This window comes from Rhea pennata, chromosome 22 (genome assembly GCF_028389875.1).
Source record: "Rhea pennata isolate bPtePen1 chromosome 22, bPtePen1.pri, whole genome shotgun sequence".
NCBI classification, from domain to species: domain Eukaryota; kingdom Metazoa; phylum Chordata; class Aves; order Rheiformes; family Rheidae; genus Rhea; species Rhea pennata.
Window position 1 is genome coordinate 268,003 of NC_084684.1, and position 24,815 is coordinate 292,817.

At 46.5% G+C, this 24,815-nt stretch overlaps 1 protein-coding gene and 2 long non-coding RNA genes across 6 annotated transcripts in view; 1 reads left to right on the plus strand and 2 right to left on the minus strand.

Moving 5' to 3' along the window:
* Nucleotides 1–336: 336 nt before the first annotated feature.
* Nucleotides 337–5,529, minus strand: LOC134150074 (uncharacterized). Its single transcript, XR_009960583.1, has 3 exons — nt 5,331–5,529; nt 4,773–4,810; nt 337–622 (listed from the first exon to the last, which is right to left on the minus strand). It is a non-coding gene; the product is annotated as an uncharacterized LOC134150074 (long non-coding RNA).
* A 5,109-nt stretch (nt 5,530–10,638) lies between these two features.
* Nucleotides 10,639–15,507, minus strand: LOC134150091 (uncharacterized). Of its 2 annotated transcripts, none has more exons than XR_009960596.1 (3): nt 15,268–15,507; nt 13,463–13,593; nt 10,639–12,283 (listed from the first exon to the last, which is right to left on the minus strand). It is a non-coding gene; the product is annotated as an uncharacterized LOC134150091 (long non-coding RNA). The 2 variants fall into 2 exon arrangements; XR_009960595.1 differs by having other exon boundaries at nt 13,463–13,655.
* Nucleotides 15,178–24,815, plus strand: part of SPEN (spen family transcriptional repressor) — a 72,786-nt gene continuing 63,148 nt past the window's right edge. For all 3 annotated transcript variants that reach the window (XM_062593622.1, XM_062593625.1, XM_062593623.1), the window contains exon 1: nt 15,178–15,310. In XM_062593622.1, the coding sequence (XP_062449606.1) occupies nt 15,228–15,310 (83 nt within the window). In that variant the 5' untranslated portion in view covers nt 15,178–15,227. The remainder of the gene's footprint in view (nt 15,311–24,815) is intronic.

Consider the following 24,815-nt stretch of genomic DNA (forward strand, 5'->3'; position numbering starts at 1 on the left):
TGGTAACCGCCACGAAGCAAGAACCTGGGAAATGCTGTTTTGGGGGTTGTTTTTTCTTTTTTCCCCCCATCTCTGAAAGTAGGATTCTCAATTTTTTCTCCTTTCTGCAATGGAGATGTTGTAGCTCTGGGTTTTTTTCTTTCTTTTTTTTTTTTTTTTCCTTGCCTGGATTTGACAGGCTGAAAATCATCTGGGATCATTTTCAAATGAGCCCCGGAGCCAGCAGAGGGCAGCCAGAGCACAAATTCCTCCACTCGGTCGGACAAACTCCAGCAAAATTTAGCTGCTTCTATATATGACACCGAGCTGGTACCGACAACAGAAGACTGACACCTGTCAGCCTGATTTCTGCTTTATTATTCCCGATACCATCACTCTGCTGCTGGAAGCTTTTTCTTCTCCCTCTCATTCCAACTCACAACAGGACTTTGAGATTAAAAAAAAAAAGAAAAAAAGGAGATACCAGGTCCAGGCTACGGCCTCGTCCCCGTGCATTCGGCATCCGCACAACCAGCATGTCTGGCGGTTACCTTCGCTGCCAGGCGTGCTCCCCGTTTCTGTTTTGTGAGGCTTTTGCAAACAGCAGCCGGAGAACTGGGGTTTTTCTTTTAATGAAAAGTGCCTGTAAAACCACAAATAAGCAGCAGGAAAAAAAGAAAAAAAGAAAAGAAAGCAAGAGTGCCTGAAACTAATGCTTCGCTGATGTAGAAAGGGAACTGATAATGCAGGCAGCAAAGCTCTGTATCATGCTGCATTTGTAAATGAGAGGGTTAATGCACGGTTGAATAGCACAGGAGTCCAGCGGGTGAGTTGTTTAATCATACAGGCCTTAAAACTACTTCCTGCTGTCTTCTCCCATCTATAAAGTGTATTACTCATGTTTGTAATGTACACACACGGCCATCAGTTGGGTACTAACTATAACCTAGGTATAAATCGGGCGTTCATGTAAAATTTGTGGTCTTTTCCGGAGTTGGGACGGTCACACAAGCAGGTGGCTCGGGGTCCGGCGGGCTGAGGACGTGTCCCCTGCCGGGAAAGTCCCCCACGAGCAGCACCTGCTCAGTCAGCTCTCGCTTTCCAAAGCACGGGCTGCTTCTCGCCACGTGGGGAAACCCAGGCTGCATGAAAGGACACTAACTGCCTCCCTGCAAAAAAGAGAGGAAAAAGGAAAAAAGAGGAAAAAAAAAAGGAAAAAAGACAAGGGGTGCTGCACAGCACCCATGGGTGCTTGGCCGATTAGGTTTTCCCTCTGCAAATCTAACGCACTTCCCCAGCAGGGAAGGAGCAGATGGTCTGCTAACAGAGGGGACTGCTGCGATTTTTGGGCCAGCAGCAGGTTTTTTATTGCTTGGGCCGTTCAGCGGGGAGGAGACGCTGCAGGGGAAAGGAGTAAGGCAAGGCACATCCCGGGAATTTAGCAACATGCCGCCGCAAAGGGATACAGCGGTGCCTTGTCCTTTCTCAGCTCGAACATGCCCGGGTCAGCTAGCAAAAATAACAAAATATAAGAGTATTCCCGGAGCAAGATGAAGCTCCTGTTCTGGTCCCTGAGACCACTGGTGTAAAAACAGCTTGAGGTCTGGCTCACCCCTTCCAGTGGAGAAGGGCAGAGACGCTCTTAAGCCTCCAAAATTCACTGGCCAGGCCTTGGCTGCTGCAATAACCCCGTCTTTTTTAGCAATCCCTCTTGGCAGCCCAGCGAGAGCGGGGTGGACCCTGCAAGGCAGGCTGGCTCTTCTCCAAGGAGAAGCAAATGCAAATACTTCTGCACTTCAGCCTGGGTGCGGCCGGTGGATAAAATTTCCCTGGGCTTTCCCAGCAAAGGCAGCTGATCGCTAGCGCTGAACCGGACCCCGCTGTCAGCCCAGTTTGCTACTAGGATTACAATAGCCATCATTTTGGCCGTGCATCATGTAAAAGATACTACTTCTCTTGCAAATCCAGGGAGAGGCAGGCTGAATTCAGGCTGGAGAGCTTTTAAACTAAAGGATGTGTTAACAGGCATGGCAATACTATTTTTAAATTGGTGGGCAAGGCGTTTCTTTGGAACAAGCAGGTCCTTTTGCCGGTTTTGTCTGCAAGCTGAAGACTTCGGCACAGGGCGAGCTGAGCGAGGCCATAAAGGGAAATGGGCTGAAAACACCTCCCCTGCTCCCGCCAGCTGCGAGAAATGCAAAAAAGCAAACAAGGGAGAGACAAGGAGAGACAAAACCGGATTCCTTGCGTTCCTTCCCTCTTTCATCACTGCCTGTGAGGTGCTGCGCAAAGACTCTCTGGTGGCCCACGGCTGAGCGGAAAAACTCCGGAAAAGCAGTGGCAAAATGGCTCTGCGTCTGCTTTTGGGGAGGGGAAACCGAGGCTGAAGCAGGCAGGAAGAGGCTGGGTGAGAAAGGGCAAAGCTCCGTCGGTCAGAGAGTGCGCCGGAGCGAGGGCTGGACGCTTGACAGTAATGACGGAACTTTTTAAAGTCTTTTCTAAGTCCACTGGTATGAAGCCAACACAGAGAGCCAGAGGAAACCTGGAAGAGTCGCCCTCCTTTCTCAACCGTTTCCCCAGTGAAAATCAGCAGAAGTATTCTGGATTAAAAATCAACAGGGCAATCCAAGGTCTGCCTGCCTCCAGCTTTACTGATTTAGAGCACAACCTGGACGTACGCAAAAGGACAATATTCTTCTCACCGTTTTCGCTGCAAAAAGAGGGCTAATCTGGGCTGAAATGTGTTTACAGGAGGACTCTGAAGTAGGAGAAATTGTCACCTAAATACCGGACACCGTGATTTATTTTTAAAGCATCCCGTGTTTTCAATACATGAGGCTAAACTGATGCAGTCCTGTTATGCAAGCATTTTACCAGGCTGCAAATTATACACTGGCTTATTTAAAAAAAAAAAAAAAAAAAAAAAAAAGACTTCTGAAAATAGATCCATAGCACATGTCTACGAGCAGGGCTTTGACATTTAATATTCCAGCTTTTCCCAACCCCTTTAACTTCATCATATCAGAAGGAATTACAGCATCCTGCAGCCCAATTTCCCAGCTACAAATTCAGTTTTCCTTCATATATTATGTATTTATTTTTGCAGGGGTGTAACTCAATTAAAGCCTGCAGGCTTGTTAACCTTCCCCTCCTACCCCCCCCCCCCCAAAAAAAACGCATTGGAAAATACATTTCTCATGTAAGTGTTTTGTCGTGTTTTATCATTTCGTGGCAGCGCCTTAAGCTGGCTTATCGACCCAAGCGATTTATCAGTGAGAAGCAAAAAACTAGTGGGGGGGGAAAGAAGGAGGATATAGCTCCTCAAAATAAATACATCCTTTAATTCTCGGGGCTGCTAACTTTCCCTGAGCAGCCAGCTGGGGGAATGGACTTTAATCTCCTTTGCATGTCCCCACGGATTGACTCCTCCAAGGCTAAATCTTCACAGCACACTCGGCCTTATCCCTCTGACCGTCTCCACCTCCCCCCCCCCCCAGCCAGGATCTCAGCGTTTTAAGGGCATCACGTAGCTTCCACGTTGCTTTGCGGTTGCCAAAATATAATAATAATAATAATAATAATATAATAATAATAATAATAGGAATATATTTGCCTCCCGAAAGCAGAGGCGGAGGCTCCAGGGTGCCCCTCCCGGCGGCCGCCCGTGTTACTGCAGGCGAGCCGCCCCCTTTCACAAAATGGCCGCCCGGCAGGGCGACAAAATGGCGCCGGGCACGCAGAGGGGGGAAGGACAAGCGATGCGGCGGGGCGGCGAGCGCGGGCAGAGCCGTGCCAGCAGCACGGCCGAGCGCGCCCCCCCCCCCGGCTCGTACCCCTGTCAGACGGGCAGCGAAAGCGCTGGAGGCGCGGGGGGAGTGAAGACGGAAATCTCCTATTTGCTTCTCTTCCTTCTTCCCCCTCTCCCCGCTTTTGCGAAGGGAGGCGAAAATGCCCAGAAATGCGCCTTTCCACTCGGCCCCCGGCGGCGGGAGCCCCCTCAGCTCTCGCCGACACCGACCTGTTTCTGGTGTTTTATTCCCTGGCAGCCTGAAGGGTTTTGGCCCAGAATCGCACCCCGAGGTGGGTGGGTTTGTGCATTTTTTTTTTCTTTCCTCCCTTTTCTTCCTCGCTGCCTTTCCTCCTGCGCGGGTTATGTGTGTGCGTGCGCGCGCAAAGCGATTACCTCTAGGTTTTCTTCACCGTGTGCAAAATACCTAAATGCGCTAAAAAAATAAGAGGGGAAAGAAAAAAAAGAAAAGCCCCCAGGATTGATTTTTATCCGCAGAGCTGGAGGCTCTGGAAGAAGCTGCCTGCCTCCCCGCAAGCTGCCCCTCCATGAGCTTAATTAAAAGCTTATACTTTGTAGGATCAGATGTAGTAATACTGTTTTTTTTTTTTTTTTTAGAAAAAGGCACTCCGTGCACCCCTCTCTCTGCTTACTGTGGAGCCATGGCACCACGCACGCTTCATTTCTAAAGGCTGCCTTACCGTTTGCTGCACCAGTTTGTTACAGCCTACAGTATAACATCACCCTTTCTTTGTTTAAAAAAAAAAAAAAAAAAATGCCAAAAATACTGTATTTTTTTTTCTTCCCCCGGTATTAGAGATTTAGGCCCATACAGATGCGCTTTTATTTCTACACACACGCACACGTTATCTCCTCCTTCCAGGGTCTGCTTACAGATTATAAAACAAAACACCTAAAACAGTATGATTTAATTATACATAATCACTGTAATTTTTGTCCATATATGTTTGACTTTATATATATATTATATATTTATATATATTACCTTTGTATTCATCCACTGGCTTTCTATTACAACATATCCTGAAAGCAGGAGAAAGAAAAAAAGCCATCACCAAAAATAGTAATAAAAAAACAACCCATCTCTTTTTATCAGTCCATGGTGGAAATTAGTGCCTGAATGTTTTATTTGTTCCACAGAGATGACGATTTTCCTTGGGATATTGGGGGAAGGAAAAAAAATAATAAAAAAACCCTGCTCCAGTACGTGAAGCTGCGAGTGCAAATAGTCCAGATCAGACAATTCATTGTAACGAAAAGAGGACAAATTAGCTCAACTTAAATGGCAAGGCTTTGCTGCAGATCCAGGAGGAGGGATCAGCTCCTTTTATTCCACCATCTAGCACTCCAAACACCACCATTTTTCCCCCCTTTTTTTTTCTTTGGGGGGGGGGTGCTTGTGCGTTGGGGCGTTTTATTTGGAGCCAAAGCTGCAAAACCCAGCCGAGTCCACAGCCGCTTCTGGGCATCGTTTGGCTTTGGTTAATTACTATTTTGGGGGGGGGGGGGAAGGGGGTCTTGGTTTTTTTTTCTGTTTCCTCACCCCTGCACGCGTCCAGACCCCGATCCCGGCGGATCCCTGTTATTATGTGCGCGCCCGCTCTTGCTTTTCCTCCGTGGGGAGAGAAAGGTTCCGCCGCTCCCCTCAGCTCCGCGGCTCGTTCCAGAAGTTTCCACAGAGAGAGGAAAACGGCGCGAAGGGCGGGAGGCGGCAGCGGGAGGGGGGAGCGGCCACTGCGGCGCCTTTGCCGCAGCGCCGGGCAGGCGTGGCCGCCGCCGGAGGAGGAGGATGAAGACTGGATGAAGATGAGGAGGAAGATGCACCCCTTCTCCCTCCCCGCCTCGTTCAACCACCCGCCGAGGTTCCTCACCTCCCCCCTCCACTAAATTTCCTTCCCCCCCTACCCCCGAGAGTGCTGGGAGGTGTTTCCAACGCTTTACCCTTTCTTCCTTTGCTAAATAAATTAAAAGCAGCGATGGCTCCTGATGGAGATGGATGAGGCTGGGCTGGTGGTGATGATGATGGGGTTGCTCGCTGCCGCAGCCCCCGCCACGCTCCTGCTGCTCCTCATGGCAGAAGTGACCTTTCCCAGGCAGTGGGAGGGAGCCTCCCCCCCCCCCCATGCGCCCACTTGGGATTCATTTTAAATAGCAGCGATATTATTTTTCATCTTCCTTTTTCCCCCTCCTTCCCTTAAAGAACAGCTCAGTCTTTTCAGTGATTTTTATTTTCACCTCAGCAGCCTGTAGGCTGAAGCTTCCTCATGATTGCTCTGTGTGTGTTTTGAATTGCGTTTTAAAATTGCCCAGCTGGAGACAAGTCTTGATTAGAGCTGGAACAATAGCTCTATTTTATTAATAATGGGAAGGATTTGCAATCCTACAGCACCTTCCTTGGAAGGCTTTCAAAGTCATGTGCAAACAGGCACAAATTTAAGCTTTCACAGCCATGCCTGTGAGGTGGATAAGTATTTTTAACGGTGCCACCAAAAATCACTGGTGAGCTTGGAGTTGGTGGTGAACCTCCATTCTTGAGTGCAAGGAAAATGCCTGAGCTGGTGGGTTTTAAGGCTGCAAAGGGGTGTATGTGGCAGGGGAGAAGTTGATAAGCGGGGCTGGCTGAAAGCTGTAACTTAAATCTGTTCAGTGTTTGCTGCAGGCGCAGAGTGTTTTTTCTGTGTCCTGGGAACTGGGCTGTTATTTCTCAGCCTGCTCCATGCAAATGACTGCTTTCTTCTTGCTCTTTGCTACAACAGAGACCTGGACGTGCCTGCTTGTCAATACACATCTGCTTATAGATATTTATTTATTCATTACCTTTTTGTAGTCCCCAAGTGACCTCCTTTAGTGCTGGCTCTGCTGTGGTTTGACCACAGCTTTGCATTAAAGCTGGCTGCTAGCACTAATGTGTCTCTGCCTAAGCCAGACTGACCTTGCTTGGGGGACTGGGCCCACCTAGCTAATGCAGATGCTCTGCTTTGAATAAACTCTGCAATCTTTCTCTGTTTTTATTTTTTTTAATCCCTTCTCCCAGGTAGTGCAGGGGAATATTACAATATTCTGGGTGAAAGTTGTCTTCCCCCCCCCCCCCAGGGAAATCCAAGATTGTGCAACTCCTCCTCCGCAGCAGATACCTCCTTTGTAAGTATTGTAAAAGTGCAGTTATCTTGGAAACATCTGGGCAGTCGGACTGGGTCTTGCTGAGGCGTATAAGGCACAGTGGTATGGTTGTGTCAGCATGTGTTGTACACGGGCCACAGAAACCCACAGTGTTTCTGTGGTTACTTCTGTCTGGATAACATGAGTAGGTCCCTGGGCTTCCCTTTCCCACTGCTTACTGTTCTCACAAAAGAACAGACTGGTGCTTCTGGAAAAAGCTCTGCTTTGTGGCCTTAAAAAAAGAAAAAGAAAGACTGCTGTGGATTAGTCATTTTTAAAGGAAGCTGTGTTTTCCATTCCCATCTGTAGAGTGCATGTGCGTGTGAGATATTAACTATTAGCTTTATTTGTGAAGCCTGGTAATGTGTTCTGGTCACTGCTCTTTGGAGTCCTGCCACCAAAGCTCCATCTGAGCTGCTGCACCCAAGCTGCTGGCCTGGGTATAATACTGTGCAGGTGAAAAAAACTTACCAGTCTAGCTTTTCATATTCTTCCATGCTTTTTCTTTTTTCAGTGCCGATATCTCTGCATTGCCAGGTGTGGAAACACTGAGACCATACAATACACAACAATAAGCAAGGACAGACGAGCTGTTTTCTAGGGTCAGTTCCAACTGGAGAGAAAAAGTCCTGGTGCTTCCCCCCCACCACGTATGGTAGCTTTTACTCCAAACCCAACTGACTGTTTCTTCTGAGAAGGCTGCTTGACCTGTTAGATGCTAAAAATTATACTGTTTTTAATCCTTTGGGTTGTGTTCCCTTCCCCATGGTCATGTAATGGAGCCATACAATTAAAATGGTAGAGCAAAGGACAGCTGCTTCCCCCCTTTCCCCTTTAAAAAAACCTTCCAGAGTTGTGTGTTCTTGAACTGCTGCATAGGCAGAAAACATACAATGCTATTGTCAGCGTTGTGCTGATGGGTGGCACATTTATACACGCACACACAAAGTAGGAAGAACAAGTGCTTCCAGGGACTAAAACTGTGGGGCCCCTTTAACTACAAGTGAACAGACCCACATGCAGTAGTATATTACTCCTAATTTTGTTGAGGCAAGCACAGTGGCCAAACATCAGAGAGAGCAGGGCAACATGCTAAATTGTGTTGGTGAAGATCAGGGTCCCACTGGACTATTTTTCCTGTTAACTTGCTCCTGCAAGATGCTGTTGTTTTATTGCCTGATTCCTCCAGCCTCTGCTTTCTTGCCAGGAAATAGGAAAATGTTTTTTTATTGAGTGCAATTTCTTTTGTTGTGTTGCAAAAGGTAATAAAAAGCACCTGGTTCTGGTCTCTCCTAGGTCACACCTGACTGAGTTTAGTGCCGAGTCTCAGTAGTCACTAGCATGAGGCACTGTCGCAGGAGTGCAAGTGGCAGAGCATTCTCACCAGCCTTTTTTAATGAGAATATCGGCATTGGCACTGCATGAACACCTCTGGCTGACCAGCTGAGGGGCCCTGCCCCACTGAGCTGGAGCAACATCTTATAAGAAATGCAGTGATTTTATTGCCAGTGAGGCAGTCTGGTTGCTGCAATGATTTGTAGTATAGCTATGGCTGTGTGTTTTTCTGGCAAAACTTAGCTGAGGGTAATTATGAGGTGTCCAGGCCAGGTTTCATGCACTGCTTTCTGCGGTAGAGAGCTGGAGAAAGTTGGTGTGTGGTGTACATGAAGCTTGCCAATAGCTCGGTGTGCCTAAGGTCTCATGCTTGAATTAAACTAGCGTGGACAGCGAAATTAATTTTAGTCTCTTGTTAGGGATGTATTTGTTTTGAGATAAGCCTCATGCCCCTCAGGGGCCTTTGCTGGCATACAGGTACCATACAGGGCCAGTAAACGCGATGTTTGGGACATTTTCCAGGTTGGCATGCTCTGTGGGACTCTATTTTTCTTTGGCAGTTTGGGGCAAATGAGCAAGAGTTACCTTATGATTGCTGAACTTTTACCACCTCGTGCTTTGGCCTGAAGAGTTACTAGGACTACATCTATGAGGTTTCCAAGCTAAACAAAACATGAGTTTCTGGTGCCAGAAAACAGGCCAGTGATAGAAACCTCTGCTCATCCTCCAGAAGAGGGGAAACCGCAGTCTTTCAAGCTTTCCTATTATCCTGAAGAATTAAAAAGGCATAAAACTGCATCATGACATCTGCCAAGCTAGTGGTTGGGTAAAATGAGAGCCAAAGCTAGAGAAGCTGTTCTCCTGCTCTGTATTGCTGGAGAGGTTTTCAGGTGTGCCGTTGGTCTCCGCGCACAAGTATTTTCATTGTGTCCCTTTCTCTGAAGTGAGAAAGTAATAATCACCCAAATGTATTCAAGCTGCTCCATTTAAAATACAGTCAAGTTGCTTCAGTATCAAAATGGTGTTTGGTGGAACAAAAGCACTGACCGTGGCCGTCTCTGTATTTATTTTGTGCTGGATGTGCGGAGTGATCAGAAGGCAAGTGTGGGGAAGAGCAGCTTTAAGGTCGGGGATTTGGAGGGTGGGTTTTGTGTTAAACCCTTGTGCTGCAACATCTCCAGGGTAGCCTCCACCACTCCTGAGATGTGGGGTCTTTCTGTGGAGGTAATACAGAAATTTCAAAAATGGTGAGTTACAGGACACACTGATCACTCTAGTTCTAGGTGATTTTTAGCCTTTGCAGTCATCATGCTCAGATATCAAATCATGCGGGGCTGCATTTTTTTTTTCCTTTTTTTCTTTTTTTCCCCTCCTCCTTTTTCCTCAAGTGTTATGTTTTGCAATCTGGAAGACTGATATCCTCTCTGGCTGGCTCGTGAAATGCAGTACTGGGTTCTGAGAAAAGCCTGCGTGAGGCAAGCAGTTACTGCTGTTCAGTACGTACAGGAGTTTGTGGGCAAGGGGAAGCAGGGCAGAAGCTGGCACTCTGATTTTCCTCATCTTTCCAACAACAAGGAAAGAAATAGGTATTAATTCTAATATTTTTTACTATACCGTAAGTAAAAGTAAGCTTGTTTGCAGTCCTGTGACTACATATGGTATTTTGCTTGGGTGGCTTAGCAATCTCACTGTACTCTGCTGTTGAAGAAATGTCTGTATAGCAAAGTATTTTCAAAACAGAAGTGTACTTTTATATATATACGAATGCATTCAGTGTAAACCGGATTCCAGGAGCTCCTCAACTGTGTTTACCATGCTGCAGAACCTAACTGATGCAAACCCGCTGGCCACAGTGGCTGTATTCTGTGGCAGCTCCCATCTTCAGTACTGTATGATAAGAACAACGTTGAGTTTGGCTGAGAATAGCATTTGAAAATAAACCACTGAATATTGGGAATAACCATTTCTAGAACATGAAAGGAGTCTTCTCAACATGGGTTATCTCAGCTTGAACATTCAGAGCACTTACCCTCAGAGAGGAATGCACTGAAATCGATAGCTTTATTAATACAAAACCTATGCTTCATGTTGCTTAGGATCCAGAACCAGGCTTTGTGTTCAAAGTGTTACTGGTATATTAGCTAACTTCCTCTATCTTGGCAACATGGGAGCCCAAATATCAAACTGCACTGATTTCCTCTTGGAAAAAAATTATTTGTTGCGTAAAATGTAATGGGTAAGCAATAAAATTAGTCCAGTAATTCAGGCTAGCTTCAAAATTAGATAAAAGCCTCGCTGGCAATTTGATATTCAGCTGCCATACTGTCATTTCAATAAATAAGTCAATGAGCAGGAAAGGCCCATAAATGGATTTTATATTCGCAAGATGGTGGATGGAGCTGGGAGGCTCAAAAAAAGAAAAGCTCTGAGTGTTTCTGGTGATGTTTGAGGGCTCTTGTCTGGGCAACATACTGTTTTTCTGTGAAAAGCAGAGAAAGCTGGATGCTTCCTGGACACTGGTGGGGATAATTATTGCGTGCTATTAATGTGACTGCTCTTCTATCAGATCCGTTTGAGTCTCTGGTGCTTGGCCAATGTCTCTAGCTGTGGAGAAAGGCCTCCTTTCCCCATTTCCAGCTGCGTTGCTGCGAGCTCAAAATGCAGAGCAATTGCTAAGCCAGAACCAAGTATAGGAAGTTACAGTCTTGGCAAATACAGCTCTGGTTGCTGTCCTTGTTCGGTATCTAATCTTCTCTTTTTTAAATGTTTGGCAAGCAGTCTCTGCGACGCGTGGCAGTGAGCTCCACCACTTGGTAACTTGAGTTTACTTGGATTTATGCTGTGTAAAAAATGTACAAACTTGCCTGTTCACGTGTTGTGCTCACTCTGTAACGTGCCCTCCTATTTATTCGACTTTCCTCCTAGATGGGAGGCTGTCTCAGGCTGTTCCCTTTGCTATTTGTGTTGACCCTGAGGATGTTTTCCGATTCTCCTGCCCTTTTTTTCTCCAAACTGGAGAGCTGCTAACTTTATTAGCTCCTTATATGGCAGCACCATTTTCTCACGCCTTTAATGGCTTGCTTTTGATCTTTCCTGTTCTTGCTTTGCTTTTCTTGATGTGAACACAGTGTTCAAGCTGAGGTGGGTTTATCACCTGCTCCCCCATTAATATAGGGCCTGGTATTTTAATCCTTTCCAAGTGCTGATAAGAAACGTGCAGTTGTTTTAACTGAGCGGTTGGTCGTGATGCCTGGAGATAGCTGGGTTCCCAGCTACACCCAGCGTGCGTATGAGTAGTTTAAATTGTGCCTTGCAGTGCACTGGACTGTGCTGTATTTTCCTCTGAAGGGCAAGAGGCAGTGGGTGATGTAAGGCAGGTGAAGTCTCCTGCTCCTTGGCTATTTACCCCTCGGCAAGTGGAAATTTGTGTCCCGACCCCTGAAGCTTGCTGCTGGGGCAGGATAGTGGCTGGCATGGGCGGCCTGAATGCGTGGTTCCTTGTGTGGTGACAAGAATGATGTTTGCCACTGCCATGCAGGACCAGTCCTTTACTGAAACGCTTTGGGCCTGCTGAGATGAAGGTTGTGCTCTCTTCGGTCTCTAGCGTGGGTCTGTGTTTTTTAAAATCTTCAAATGAGGTGGAAGGATCCGGTTACAATGGCACTGCCTGAGTGCGGTCGCATGCTGCAACTGGGAACAGTTTCCCCCCAAAGCATGTTAAAAGCATTGGGATGGTGCAGAGCCTGGTTTTTGTATCACGGACGGCAGTTTGTGTGCTCCTTTTCCAGCTGGCGTCCGTGTAAACGGAACCTTTTAAGCAGTAATTTCCATCGTTTATGTCAGCGGAGTCAATGGTTTTGTTTGCAACGGCTTCCAATCTGTGGACATCCCTCCCAGCCAGCCGGCTTGTGAGATTACAGTGTGACAGCAGTGACCCTGCGTGAGGTTTCTTTGAAGGACCTGGGAGTCTGTGGTTTCCTTGTGTCCCTTGCAGGTGCTTCGCTGGGGCAGGGAGGGAAGGGAAGAATAGTTAGAAACGCTGTCGCAGCAAGCATGCTCGGCTGAAGAGGGGAAAATTCTGCATGGCTTTCAGAAAAGCCATTTGATGCGTGGTTTGGGTGAAGCGGGGGGGGGGGGGGGGGAGTGTCCTTCCTCTCTCTGAAATGTATGCCCGGAGAGTCCTTTAAAGGTGTAGACAAATAGTTATTGCTCTTTGGGCTTTTGCCCAGTTAAAACAAAACTAAGCCCATTTCCTTGGAAAAGAAATGTTTGGTGGAAAGTGTTGGTGGAGTGCGTTGGCAATGCATTTTCTTGTGCACACGTGGCTTAATCACATGCTTTAAATAATAGATGCATGCAAGTTTTTTTGTTTTTTAATCAGTAGATCTCAAATAATTTGGCAGCGCAGCTTAATGTTAGTCATCACTGGGGAAACTGAGGCACGGAGCCACAAAGGGATCGGTTTGCAGCCACCCATAACAGGGGTAGAGTTGAGGATAAGACCTGGATCTGCCGAAGCTGGAGCTGATGTGCGTCAGAGATCTGATTAAATAGGGAGATTTGCATGTTTGTTAAGCGATCTACAGTCTGATGACTTTGACTAGTTGCCGAGATGGACTCCTTGCCAAAAAGGTTAAAACTGCCCTCGCCGGGGTGGTGTGAGAGTGTTGCAAGGCACCCACCGGCTATTAATGAGCCTGGGTCGAAGGCAAAAGTGGTGTAGTTGAGCTCTGCTTGTCCCAATAAGAACACGGTTTTAATCAATAGAAAAGCGCCGTCAGCAAGCAGCAGGCTTTGGCCAAGGAAGATACTGAAATATTAGTCTTCTCTTTGTGCCGAAAGCAGCTAACTGGCTTATGCGGCTGCAAAAAACGTACCAGTGGCTCGGGATGCATGTTCCGTTTTATCCTAACCTCAAACTGTTTGCTTACGGCTGTTCCAAATGTCACAGCGGTAATAAAGTTGGGCATTTTCTTTTTCAGACTTACAAACAGGTATTTTTATCTGTGTGGCGTCCCATTTTTTTTTTTACGTAGAAAAGAAATAGATACTTCAAAGCAGAGGATGGCTGGATTTCACTACCGTTAAGCCTTGCCTGGGTTAGAAAGCAGCCTTTCAAGCCAGGCTGGGACAGGGCACTGGAGGGATGGGACAGTGGCCTGGTGAAGCAGCCTTAAGTACCTAAATTCCCTGGAAGCATAATTTCATTTCTTGGCACAGGCGCTTCAGCGCTTTGTCCTTCGAAGGTAGAGGCTGTGCTGGGAGGCGGTGTGGAGTGTCGCTTGCTCCGTTGAACTCACTGAAGCGGATGCCTGTGGTGGTGGTGGAGGAGTGTCAATCCTGACTGATCTGCGTCGACAGGAGAGGCCTGATCCTATCAGTGCTCAAACACGCAAATTATTTAACTTCTGCAAGCATTTCTTATGCCCAGAGTAGTAGTTTCCAGTAAGCACTTAATGGCAAACGGTGCTGCGTGCTTTCCGAATGGCTCTACAACCATCTATTGTGGGGGGGGGGAGGGAAGACGAGGATGACTTTGCAACTTAAATTTATGAAGAGGGGGTGTTTTGTGTCATTCTCAGAGCGACGTGGACTCGCTGTTTTGGTTGGTGGAAGCTCCTTGCCAGCAAGGATCTTGTGGCGGTTTGCATAAGAGTGAGTGTGATTCAGTGACCTCCCTCCCCACTGCTGTAGTGCTTGGCGGGCAGCCAGTGCTGCCAACCCCTCTCGAGGTTGCATATAGCTCTGAACTTTGGAGCCATTAAAGATAAACGGAGCTATAGGCTTGTAAAAGCTAGTGCAACACAGGGCCCTTGTCTGCCTCAGCCTAAATTAATTTTTTACTCGCTCGTGCCGATTGCACCGTGGCATCAATCTGGTTTTCTTTCACCTCCCCCTGAAAAGACAGCTCTCGCCTTTCGGGGTGTGGGGGAGCCCTGACCGTGTTTGGGGCAGCTTGTCGGGGTGCCTGGGGGTCCTGGCGGCTGCAAAGGCCACTTACGTTTCACTGCCACCAAAGGTGCTGGCCAGCATCTCGTGGGGACCCCTCCGGATGGGAGAGGGGGCTTCCAAGCATTTCCATGCCCCCTCTTCCCTCCCGGGAGTGTGCCGGGAGCATACAGGCTGGGTGCAAGTGGGGGCCGCTTGCCCCAGCAAGCGGAAGAGAGGAGGGGGCTGCCTTCGCGTAGGGGCCCTGCCTTTTGCATCGCACTTCGGCGACCTCGCTCCGGTCTCCTCCTGGTGAGCCCCTTTTTGCGGTGCCCCCCTTCCCTTGCAGTGCAGCCCCCTGCTCGCACGCACCGCGGTGTGTCGTGTTCCCCCCCCCCCCCCCCCCCGCGCAAGCGCAGTGCGGCCGCCCGCACGGGACCCGGTGTGTCTGTGTCGGCGCGCGCGGGGCGTTGCGCGCTCGCGCGTGCCGCCGCCGGGTTGCAGCGCGCGCGCGCGCCCCAGCGCGCACTGCGCCTGCGCACGAGGCCCCCGTGTGGCGCTGCGAGAGGCGCGGGGAGGGGAGGGGGGAGCGGAGCGGCCACAGGAGCGAGAGCGCGAAGGGGGGGGGGGAGAGGAGGAGGAGGAGAAGAAGGCGGGGGGGGGGCCCGCCGCGCTGCCGCTGACGGAGGAAGAGGGAGCGAGCGAGCGAGCGACGAGGCGGGGGGAGCCAGGGAGGAAAAAAACCCGCGGCGGAGGGGGAGCCCGCCGCCCGGCAGCCGGCCCGCGAGCCAGGGGGCCCCCCCGGAGGGGATGGTGTCGTCCGCCGCCGCCGCCGCCGCCGCCGCCGCGGGGGGAGGCAGCCGGCGGCGCTGAGGGCGGCAGGGCCCCGCGGCGGAAGAGGCGGAGGGCGGCGAGGCGGCGGCGGGCGAGCGGCGGCGGCCGGCAGCGCTGCGCGGGGGGAGGCGGCGGCGGCCGGGAGCCAGGGCAGGGGCGGCGGGCTCGCCCCGCGCCGCGCAGCATGGTCCGGGAAACCAGGCACCTCTGGGTGGGCAACTTACCGGAGAACGTGCGCGAGGAGAAGATCATCGAGCATTTCAAGCGGTGAGTGGGGCCGGCGGAGGGGGGCTCGCCGCTGCTCCCCTCCTTTTCCCCTTTCCCCCTCCTTCTGGGGGCTGTTTTTCCTCCTTTCCCGCCCGACCCTTCTCTCGCCCAGCGGCGACCAAAATAAATAATAAAAATACCTCGGAGGGTCGGGGCAGCGCCTGCTGCCCCGCGGCCTGCGTCTGGAGACGGCTCCGCGCCCCGGCAGGGGAGGAAGAGGAGGAGGAGGGGGGGGGGGTGTCGGTGCGAGCGAGAGAGGAACCCAAAATCGCTGTAAATAACCCGCGCGCAATGGCGAAGAGCTGTTGCGCCCCATTGCAAGAGAGAGAAATCCAGCGGGTTTGTAACGTGGAAGGACCTGCGCGGGGAGAGCTGCCTGGCGCTGGGAAGAGCGCGGACTTGTAGCCAAGGAGAGGAAGGGGAAAAATATAAATAATAATAAAAAAATAAAACCCACCGGGGATGCAGGAGCCACCCGGTCGACGAGAGGGAATCTGGTTTTCTGCACGGACTGTATTTTATTTTTTGGAGGGGTGAACAATGTCTTGGAAACAGTCTTAAGCCTGCGAGGCTGGCCATTTTGCTTCTCTATTGTATATATATTTTTCCTCTCCAGTAGTTGAATGGAGGTTATTGTTTTTATTATTATTTACCCGTGTTATATTTGATTCCCTTCATACTGGTGAAACTCAGAGGATGCTTTGCTTTTCGAGGCGCGAGGGAAACCGGCCATCGTGGTCGTGTTGCGTTCGGCAGTCGCAGTGAAACGAGGCGAGGAGGGTTGTGAACGGTGGGAACTGAAGCGCTTGGAAACGCAAGCGTGATTCTAAAATCGTAGAAATCCCCGAAGAAAACAACTCCACCGGATCCCTCCACGAGGGAAGTGTTCTGGAGTGGTAGTATTTTTTTAAGGGGGGGGGGGGAAGGTTGTCGTTGCATATATTAATCCTGGTCCCACGGCTCGGTTCATAAGGAAGTAGTTTGTGCGGTTGCATTTTTCTCCTCCTTTTTTTTCCCCGTTTTCCAATGAGAGGGGATTTCTAACGAGTCCAACACCGTTTCTTTGGGAAACGCGCCCAGGTAAAGTTGATACTCTGCCCTCCATGCACGCTGGAAGCTCCCTTTGGTTTGGGGAGGTGGGGTAAAAAAAAAACAACAAATAAATAAATAACTAAACAAACCCAACAAGGTAACAGGTTCTGGGGCTGGCTGCTGCCCTTCTCATTCCAAAAGGGATTTCGAAGCTGCCTTTAATCTTCCCTCGCTGCCGGATTATGGAGCGTCCTTAATACATGAGTCACCATGGGAAAAGCAGCTTCGGTTACCAGCGCGCGAGGAGGTTGGACGGGGGAGAAGGAGGAGCGGCGAGCCTGTCTTGTCCCTCATCCCTATATATATATATGTATATTGTATATGCGTGTATACACACACACACATACACATATATATATACATATATATATATATATATATATAGCGTTTGCAAGCATGCGTGGGGCGATGGACGAGCTGCTTCCTAGCCGTGGTGGCTGTGAATTGCTCCAAAATGGCGGCGGGCCCCGCTGGATGGCGGGGGGGAGGAGGGGGGGGAAGGTTTGCTCGCACCAGGCACTGTGGGATGGGGAGCAAGGGGGACACATACAGGCACACACTCTCCCCAAATCCTCCCCCCCCCCCCAACACACGCACACCCCTGCAGTCAGGCGTCTGCAGCCGCTGGCTGTTTCCCCGAGCGCACCCCGGTGATGTGACTTGCGCATGCAGCCCCGCGTGTCTGCGTCCTTCCCAGGTTACGTGAGCTGAGCGTGGTGCAAAGGCAGGATGTTTTTTTTTTTTTTTGGGAGGGGGTGGGCAAAAAAAAAGCCAACAACCCACCCAAACCCATGCTCCAGAGCTGTTTGTTTAATCACAGGCGTTGGTGAAATATGAGGTGCTGGGGAGAAAGCGGGAATCTGACATTCCTGGGGTCTTGTGTGTGGCCTGTCCTCCTCTTTCACAAGATGCGTTAAAGCAGGAAAAAGTTGCTATGGTACTGTTGCTTAGAGATGGATGTGGAAAAAAATGGCAGGGTCTGAATTGTTAATTGCCTTTTTTTGTTGTTGTTTTTACCTTTGTGAGTTTTGATGGGTGGTTGGGGGAGGAAACGTGCTGCCAGGAAATATCCTTCGTTTCTATAATCTTAACGCTTTTTTTTCCACAACAAATTTTAACAGACGTGTTTCCAGTGTGCGTGCGTGTAGCCAATTTTACGCAAGTAAACACACAGTTAAAACCCGTTCCGGCTGCTCTATTTGGTCTCAGGCCTAAGCATTTGTGTGTGGATATATTAATGTCTCCGAGAAAACGTCAAGCTCTGCCCTTAGCTCTTCAGCGGATCTAAATGCCCAAACATTGGTTGCTCTAAAACAGTTAAATAGGTATGTGTTGAATCAGGTTTCAGTTAGCAAGGGATCATTGGAGGTACTGTATGTGGACAATAGAGCAAAGCCTTTCTTTGTATGTTGGTTACTGGAGTGGGGGAAGGGACAAGTTACACAATAATTGTATCACAGTCTTGTTTTACCCTGGTGGGAGCTGAGCTGTGTTGGGTATATACATATGAAAGGCAGCTGCCTAAGCACGGACATGTAATGTGTAAGGCTGCCTTCTTGGAAAGAACAATTCTTTAGTTTGGAGTGAAAGTCTTTTCAGATTTAGCTGATCTTGGCTAAATCGCGTTCCCACCCATCCCCCCCCCCCCCCCCCCGCACACACACAGTCTGAGAATGGGGTAAAGAGTATGCAAAGAGGCTGACCAAGCAGTATTGCAAAGTTGGAGCTGCAGGAGCAGAAATGAGAATTTGTCAAAATATCACTCAAAATCTAAACTTGGGTACAACCACGGGGTAGTGAATATTGGTGCCTCAAAGCTTCTGTAGAGCCATATGGGTGTTTTGTTTTTCACTTCACTTAGGAAATACTGTAATTTCCATGTTAAGGCATATATGCAAACAGTCTTGTTGTTGCACAGTCTCTGCTAGAAGCAAGTTTAAGAAACACAACCGTGTTTATTTTGGAGAAGCAAAACTCAAGAAAGTTTCCTAAAAATTAAAACCTAACCTGTGTGCTCAGTGTAAGGCCCCCCCCTCCACCTTCCTCCCTAATTAACCAGTTACTGTTGGAATCTTCCTTGGCTTTGCAGTCTTTCAGTTCATTTTTTAGGAGAGGAATTAAGATGAAAGAGGTGTTTTGCAGAAGCGAGTTATTTTTGGCAAAATATTTTCTAAGCTGCCCTTGCTTGTTTTCGTTTTGCATAAATTGGAATAATATTCTCTGGTTAAAATTCTCCTCTCAAATGATAGGGGAATATTGAAGTTAGTCTTTAAAAAGTGCTGGCTTATGTGAGCAGTGTTTGGGTTTTTATTTTTCCCTTTAAATCTTTTTGTGTGTGTTGCCTTGGTATTAAAACAGGTTGCAGAAGAGTGCTTTCGTGTGCATATTTAAATATAGAAACTGTTATGGACTTTCTGTTTTATTTTCATACACATTGAGACTTTGCAGATATTTTTTCGCTTTTAGAAAACCTTTCCTCTACTGTCCTCTGTACTGTTTCTGCTGTTTTTTGTTTTAGTTATTAAGACATTCTCAAATTTGAACAGCAAACAGTGCAGGAATTGGAGGCCTACTATTGACGTGGAATAAGTAGCAAATCTGTGTTAGGGTATCAGAAATAGGAAATCAGTGCTGAGTGAAACAGCGGCAGCAATAATTTGGGTTTACCTAATTAATGCTCTCTTGACTGGTAGGAAAAAAGTCATTCACCATTATTGAAACAGATGCTCAGCAGCTTGTAGGGCAAGCCAACTAAATATAGTAACAGTTGTCCCCAGCACAAGTGCTGCCCTTCCTACTTTTTCTCCCCCCCCCCCCCCCCAGTTTTGTGTGTTTTTTTCTAGTTACGTGAAAGAACAAGGCTTTGCCCCTTTATGGGTGTTTTAAAGGGCGAGAGGAGTCAGAGCCTCTTAATTAAGAAAGAACATGGCTTCACCCCTTTATGGGTGTTTTAAAGGGCAGGAGAAGTAAAAAGCCTCTTAATTAAGAACCGTGTGACTTTGATACGGCATCTCTTATTTTGTGGAAGAATTAAGACATTTAGAGTGGCAACCATGTTCAGGGAAGAAGACTGGCGTTCAGGAAGTAAGTATGTTCCCTCAAAATCATGAGAAATAAACTGCAGATCATGACAGTCCCAAAGAAGATAAATAACTATTAATATGAGTTTAAGACTTTTGAAAAAAATTGTGCACTGCTTTTGGCTGCATGTTGTTCTGATTTCTGTTTTGAGGAGATGTATAGGATACCTTCTGTAGAAGTGGTTTATGTTTTAAATATGACTACTGCAGAGTCAGTCTGCAGAAAATGTCATAATGGAAGAGTGTGAGTTTGTTTTTAGTAACTTCTAAATAGCATTTGTTCAGTTTACAACGAAGTGTTTCATCTAATGGTTGGTAGTGTAAATTCAGCCTGGGAACATAAAATCTATGTGCTTTCTGTTTCATGCATCACCACTAAGGGCAAAGATTGAGTATTCAGATTTTGATCAGCAATTCTACAGACTGTGTGTGAGACAGAACAGTAAAATTACCACTGTCATACCAGCTTTAAGCCTCAAGAAAAAAAATCTGCATCTGTATTTAGGATCATAGGTGTAGCACCTTTTTCTTTCCTCAATCAGGACACCACCAGTTCTTTCAGCATCTTTCCACAGAACTAGCCTTGAATCATAAGTAAATAGTGCTCACGTTTTTTCTGGTAAAAATCTCAAATATGTTCCCAGACTTCAATTGCTTATTATCTAGTAGTAGTTCTTGGATATCATTTAAGATACAAACACATGGATGCTTATACTAAATCAAGTTTGTATATAAAGATCCCTATCCAGATGCTATTTTAATCTAAGGAGAGGACAGAAATAAGGATACAGAATGAACAATGTTTTTTTTTTCTCTGTATTCATATAATTAAGTGACAATATTTTAATAGATTAGAACCAGCCTTTTAATATCAGACTCTAGGAAGGGAGGGTAAAATTTCTCCTGTGGTTTATTACAGCAATTTCTGGAATATTAATCAGTATCAGGTCTTGATTATACTGAGTTTTACAAAGATCTCTAGTAAGGTAGTGCTAGTTTTGCAGAATATAAAATCCCAAAAGATGATGGGAAGGCAGAGAGTTAACTTTTTGGTTGGGGGATTAAGGGAAAGGAATGAAGTAATTTGCCTGGAATTACTAGAGAGAGAACGGTGTGGAAGACATGTTGCAGGTTGTCTGTTCTTGAGTCTTTGTCCTGTTCCTTGGTGGAAGTAGGCCTTGTAGTACATGTAGGTTTTTCAGTCAACTGGATAACCTGTTAGATGATAACACTGCTTCTTTGTTTTCCAGCAAACTTCCTTTAATAATTCTGTTCCTGGTATTGATTCACTGAAGTCCATAAGCAGCACAGACATCCACATGGTTTGGTGTGGATGTTAGAGTAGTTTTGTTTGCAGTCACCTACTTCTTCCCCCAAGACTGAGTCATTCTAAGGAAGGCTCTTCAACAGTTTAAGATTCATAAATCCTCTGGCTGCTTCAGATTTTGTTCCTTGTGTGTACTTGAGGTTGCAGCTTGTTGACGCCAAACTGGCCAGGGAAATGCCTATATAATCATTTCAAAGAAAATGAAAAGCTGCAAAGAACATGGACTAAGCTTACATTAAGTGCTTAGCTGTGAAAGAAAAATAAGTTGATGTCATTTGGTTACAGAATTCTGTAATCTAGTGGGCTGTTTTAGCATTGTTTCTTCTCTGAAGTTTCTTCAAAGGTTGCATTTATTTGTGATTTCATGAGAGTAGCTTCTGTTATCACTGACAGACTGCTCCTAAGTTAAGTTGGCTTTTCGGTTTTTCTGTGTCCTTGTTCTAAATTCCTTTGATAGAACAATAAAGTGATCTTAATGCCCTTTCTTAAACATTGCTGTATGCGCATCTCAGTCATTTAAAAGCTGAGTACTTACTAAAGGCAGTCCTTCTAAATGTATTTGTAAAGCAGATGTTTGCTGGAATTCAGCAGTTGTAATGCTGAATCTGGGTCCATTGGAAGCATTTGATTCCACTTGGTATCCATTCTTATAAATGATAAAAACAGACTTGGGTTTTGAGAACTGAACAGTCATTGCGAGGCTTACCAGGGATATTAAATCCATTCATCAAGTTAAAACAGTGGACTAGAACAGACTTAAAGTTTCCGAGTTATTTTGTGATAGTCATGTTGGCTGTGTCCCCCTCCTTCCCCCTCTTGCTTTTACATAGGACAGAAAGTCATGCCAAGTTCTCTAGTAGATGACCTTGTTGCCATCTTAAGGTGTGTCCAAAATTAGGTCCTTTGCTGAGGGCGTTAGCTAGCCTTAGAAGCTAGCCCTTAGAAGAAGCGTTAGCTAGCATTATGTCAAAAAGGAAGTAAATATCCAAATGAATAGAGAGCAAGTTCCAGTTTTTAGACAAGTTAGTGAGTCAGGATAATCCTGGGCCACCTCAGGAGTTTTGCTTTCATGAGCTGATGTGTTGCAACTGTGGACTGTCTTGCTGTTGTGGTTGTTTCACCACATAGTTAGCTTATGAACAGGAGGAGAAGGAGCTTTTTGCACCTGAAGATGCACCTGAGAAGTAATACCAAAACAAGGTGTATTGAGAATGAGAATGGCAGGCAGAAGTAAAACTGAGAGTTACCCCTCTTAGACTGCTTAAGCCAAGGTTTTGGGAGAGTTGCTGGCAGCAGTTCTGTAAGCTGTTAGGTTGCTAGTGGGGCAGATAAATTCTGGATAGATACCAAGAAGCAAGTGTTTGAGAGGTATTTTGCATGTCTTTTTTTTAAGTTCAGTGAATTTACTGAAGTCCGAGAGTGCCCTGAAACTGAAGACTGCAGAGGAGGACACTCTTAAATGATAAACTAAGGAATAAGCTAGAAAACAGGATTACCCTCTGTAATAAGATTTTAAGTTTAGTTGCCTCTTCGGCATGCCCATTTGAAAATCTCTTGGGAAGAATATGAGCTCAGAGATTAAAATTTAAACCAAATGCCCAGCTTGGTGGCTTACCTTCAGCTGAGTCTTGGTATTATTCTGAAGATTGTTGAAACGGTTAATGAAAAGCAGGCAAAAGCTGCTGCTTTTTCACCCAAGCAAGCAAGTCACTAGTTCCTCACCTGATGATTCCTGTGTACTGGAGTAGTGCAGGAGGTTTTGCCTTTCTGTTTGCCCAGAGCGCTCTCAGCACTCTCTTTGCAGGTGAGTAATGTCAGCTCTGGTCTCCTCAAGTCTCAGAAAACGTGTCTAATTCCATTCTGCCGTAACATTTTAAGATGTGATGGTGACTTCTATATAATGAATAAAGCACAGTGACTGCTTTGGTTTCTGTATTTTGATGATTACTGTTTAGCCTACTACACTGTGTAACTGTCTCACGCAATCTGTAAAATCTCGTGTGAAGATAACGCCCTTTAATAAAAGAATAAACTTTGTTACAGACTTCTCATAAATATACCGCAGTATATTCCAGGGAATGCTAGAATCTAATCTGCTAAAAGAACAGATCTAGTGTAAAGACAGTGTCTCTGAATTTAATTGAAGTAACATATTTCTCAGGACAGAATTTTTGTGCGTGCACCTTGCAGCATTGTATGTGGCTGCCTTTATACTGTATTTTGTATATTCATATGTTGTCTGAGGTCCAAATGTCCACGGTGACTTGGGTGGAAGTGCAGCACTATGTGGGGTAGAAAAGGAGCATTAATTTCCCACTCAGACAAACTAACTGTGTGAGGAGAGCAGCCATCTACCTAGGATCAGCTTCTGTTTAAAGACGCAGACCTCTTTTAAGAACAAAAGGGAGCTTTTTTGCTTCCTTTCATCTCCCTTTTGTACTAAATTTAACAATTTAATTTTAAAAGCACTTTTTAGCACACTTAGATGTGAAACTTGTACTTCCGAATTGGATCAAAACGCAGTGAACATGCTCTGATGAAAACACTGAAAAGCCAGGCAATTCCAAACATCTTGAGAAGCACGAATAGATGATCTGCACGGCTGCCTGTTCAGTGCTGGTGGCTTTCTCTGCAGATGGGGAAATATATCTTGTTTGTACGCTCCTTTTGTGTATCCTCTAATCCAAATGTAATAGTATATATTTCCTTTGTTGCCCTTTGATGTGATATGGTAGGAAATTGGAGCTGGGCTCAGACCACATTTTTGTCGCTAAGGTGATCAGGTACGCAATCAGTGTTGTGTTTGAACGAATCTTTTAGCTCAGTAAAAAAAAAAAAAATCCACATTGTAACCTTTTTCTTGTCTGAAGAAAGTAGTGAATCAGCGAGAGTGTTCCTTAATATTTCTCCAAGTATAAAACTGAGCTGATAATGAATCCTATGGATAGAAATCACTAAGAGTAACTTAACGTCCCTGTCATAGATTTCCCCAGCTGTGGTACATGCATCTTCAGTGACAGGTACACTGTTTCCGTGTGGCACAAAGCGCCGAGCTGTCCATCTGCTGTTGCTGCTGGTATGAATACCTCCCATCCTCATTAATAGTGATGGATGCCAAAGCACACATGGAGGCTTATTTAAATGTTCCCTCTTTAGACTTACTGTGGCAGCTCTGGGCATTCTGTAGTAGTTAACAGGGCAAAATAAGAAAAATAAATTGCCAAGTTGTATGTTCAGAGTAGGCATCTTTAGAGGAAGAAGTCTTCTGGCCTCATTAACATCCTAATTGTGAAGAGAATACAAGCTGAGCACCTTGCTTGTATATGTAATCAACATCTGATTTCATTTCAAGAATGTGTGCTTGCCTGCTTGAGACACCGTTCTTGCAAATCCCACCTAAGTATGCCTCTGAACACCTGATGATGTGCACAGCACCTTTATGTACAAAAGTCTAAATAAACCTTTGTTGTTTTTCTTAACTCTACAACAACTTTGTTGGATATATTAATAGCAGTGAAGCTTTGTTACATTTAAAAACAAAAATTATTTTAGCCTTCACATTGAAGATTGTATGCTGGCTCAGGGTGCGGTGAGACATACTGTTTTTTTGGCAGCAGCTGAGCTCAGGAAACACCTCTTCCTCTATGTCCATTCAGAGATTACAGTCCCTCAGTTGTACTGGCAGTTTGTGCTCTCACCCAACTCATGTCAGAATAATCCATTTTTTAAAAACAAGCAAGCATTTAAAGGGAAAGCTGAGCATTGTATCAGCATAAAATTGGGAAACAACTTTACTGGTAGTTATGCTGAGACAGCTGTTTGGGCTACATCTGGGATGGTATATCTGGCTGTATCCTTACTTTAGTGGCAGAAGCAGCCCTTTTGGTCTCGTTTTCATAGGTCTCATATTCATACATGTAGAAATAAGGGGCTGTTGAAGTCTTTGCGATGAGCAGGCCTGCTTTAGGTAGGCCCACAAGATGGAGGTGCGATACCTCACCCATAA